Source organism: Sceloporus undulatus, unplaced genomic scaffold (assembly GCF_019175285.1).
Source record: "Sceloporus undulatus isolate JIND9_A2432 ecotype Alabama unplaced genomic scaffold, SceUnd_v1.1 scaffold_20647, whole genome shotgun sequence".
NCBI lineage: Eukaryota > Metazoa > Chordata > Lepidosauria > Squamata > Phrynosomatidae > Sceloporus > Sceloporus undulatus.
The window spans coordinates 1-1,693 of record NW_024823562.1 but is presented as its reverse complement, the minus strand read 5'-3'; the positions used below and the strand labels follow the sequence as shown (position 1 = coordinate 1,693).

At 38.6% G+C, this 1,693-nt stretch overlaps 1 protein-coding gene across 1 annotated transcript; it reads left to right on the top strand.

Moving 5' to 3' along the window:
- Positions 1-95: 95 nt before the first annotated feature.
- Positions 96-1,595, top strand: LOC121918633 (caspase-2-like). Its single transcript, XM_042444649.1, has 2 exons — positions 96-215; positions 1,109-1,595. Exons 1-2 carry the CDS (start codon positions 108-110, stop codon positions 1,304-1,306), a joined length of 306 nt encoding a protein of 101 aa, XP_042300583.1. The 5' UTR covers positions 96-107; the 3' UTR covers positions 1,307-1,595.
- The last annotated feature ends 98 nt before the right edge of the window (positions 1,596-1,693 follow it).

The following is a 1,693-nucleotide window of genomic DNA, read 5'->3' as shown; positions in this document are numbered from 1 at the left end:
TATGTTAATTTCCTGAGTATCCCCAATGTTTTGTAAATGCAGAGTTTAAAGCTGCATAGAAAATGTATATATGTTCTCTTGTCCATTTGCATATCGGTTGTTGAACTATGTCTTCAGCAGAACCAATTGAGCATTCTTTGGATGATGGAGATGGTCCCCACTACCCTCAGGTGATACCATGCACTCCTGAATTCTACCACACTCATGAACATCTGGTAAGTAACCTAAAGGGTGGGAGTTGAGAATTCATGCCACTCCACTCCCCACAGCAGTCCTTGGAAGAATCTGTTATTTTATTTGTAGTCTGCATAAAAAATAATTTACAACTGGTTGTGTGGAAATGTGTGCTGGTTCAGAAGAATATTGTACATTTTTTTTCCTTTTCAGCTACAGTCATAAAAGCCTAAGCAGACAGATAGTTATGAAAACAGAATAATGGAGGCATATGGTTTAATTAATTTGTTTTTATGCATGCTTCTATCTTTAGATTTTTTTTCCTTCTCAGAGCTACGTATGTTATCTCTGCAGAAAAGGAAATGGTTTAGACCCTTTCACCCAGGCAGGCAGGGGTCATATTCTTCAGCTTTTATGTCACTGAGCTTGTTTGGGGGAGCGTATATTGAAGGGACCTTTATTACCTGTGTTCTGATCTAAAAATATAATGCTATGAGCAACTTTTGCAGGCATTTGATTTTTGTGTTTTAGTCCATCTTTTCTTAGATCAGCCCTGACTGTTGTCAGTGTTGCAGGCTAGAATGCAGGTATTATTTCCATTTGTAAGGCAACAGATTAAAATTTAAAGCAGCATTGATTTTCAGTATGGCAGTGCAATATTTGTATATCAAGGCTGAATAACAGGCAGTCCTTCAGATGTTTGAATGCAGTTCTCATCAACTGTAATTGTTCTACCCTATGGTCTGTATGTAATAGCCCTTTACTGGTGTGTTTTCTTTTGGGTAAAGGTATCTGTGGCCTTTACCTTTGTTCTTATTTGTGCACAATTGCCTAAGTACATCAGCATTTTGGCTGCAAAATATTTGTAAATACCATAGGATTTTTTGTTTAACACACACAGAGGAAAATTTGATCTATAAAATTAACTCCATAGGCATACAAGTTGAAATCACACCCGCGGGGCCTAGCACTTATACTTAGCAACATACATTTCAACAAAGAGACTGATCTGGAGTTCCGTTCTGGTGGGAATGTCGACAATACCGCCCTGCACATGCTCTTCAAACACCTTGGCTACCGTGTGATTATGCAACATGATCAGACTGCACAGGTGAGCCTGGAGAAAATGTGACAAATATCTGCATCAAATTGCCCTAAAATTACTGTGGGGGAGAAAATTGGAGGAGGTGTTGCTTTCCAGAGTCCCATGAAGGGGCAGTGTGGCTCCCACAGTACTTGGCAGTTTCCTACGCCAGCAATAGTGACTGATTTCTCATTGACATTACACTGAAATTCTGCGTGTGTGTAATATTGAAGTTCCAGTACTGAACCAGATTTATGAAAGCAGCATAATATTACTGCAGTGAGTTCATGTATTTCTGTAATCCTGGCTGCTTTTTGATAAACTAAAAAACAAAATAGATGTTTGATCTTTCCCATTTTAGTAGCGATAGCAATTTGCCTACTTTATTCCTAATTGCTACTTTCCCAAGTTACATCTGGAATCAGTTGTACCATA

Coding starts and splice junctions, on each gene's coding strand:
- LOC121918633 (XM_042444649.1), top strand. CDS start 108: ATGTCTTCAGCAGAACCAATTGAGCATTCTTTGGATGATGGAGATGGT. Junction 216..1,108: donor ACCACACTCATGAACATCTG/GTAAGTAACCTA, acceptor TTAACTCCATAG/GCATACAAGTTGAAATCACA.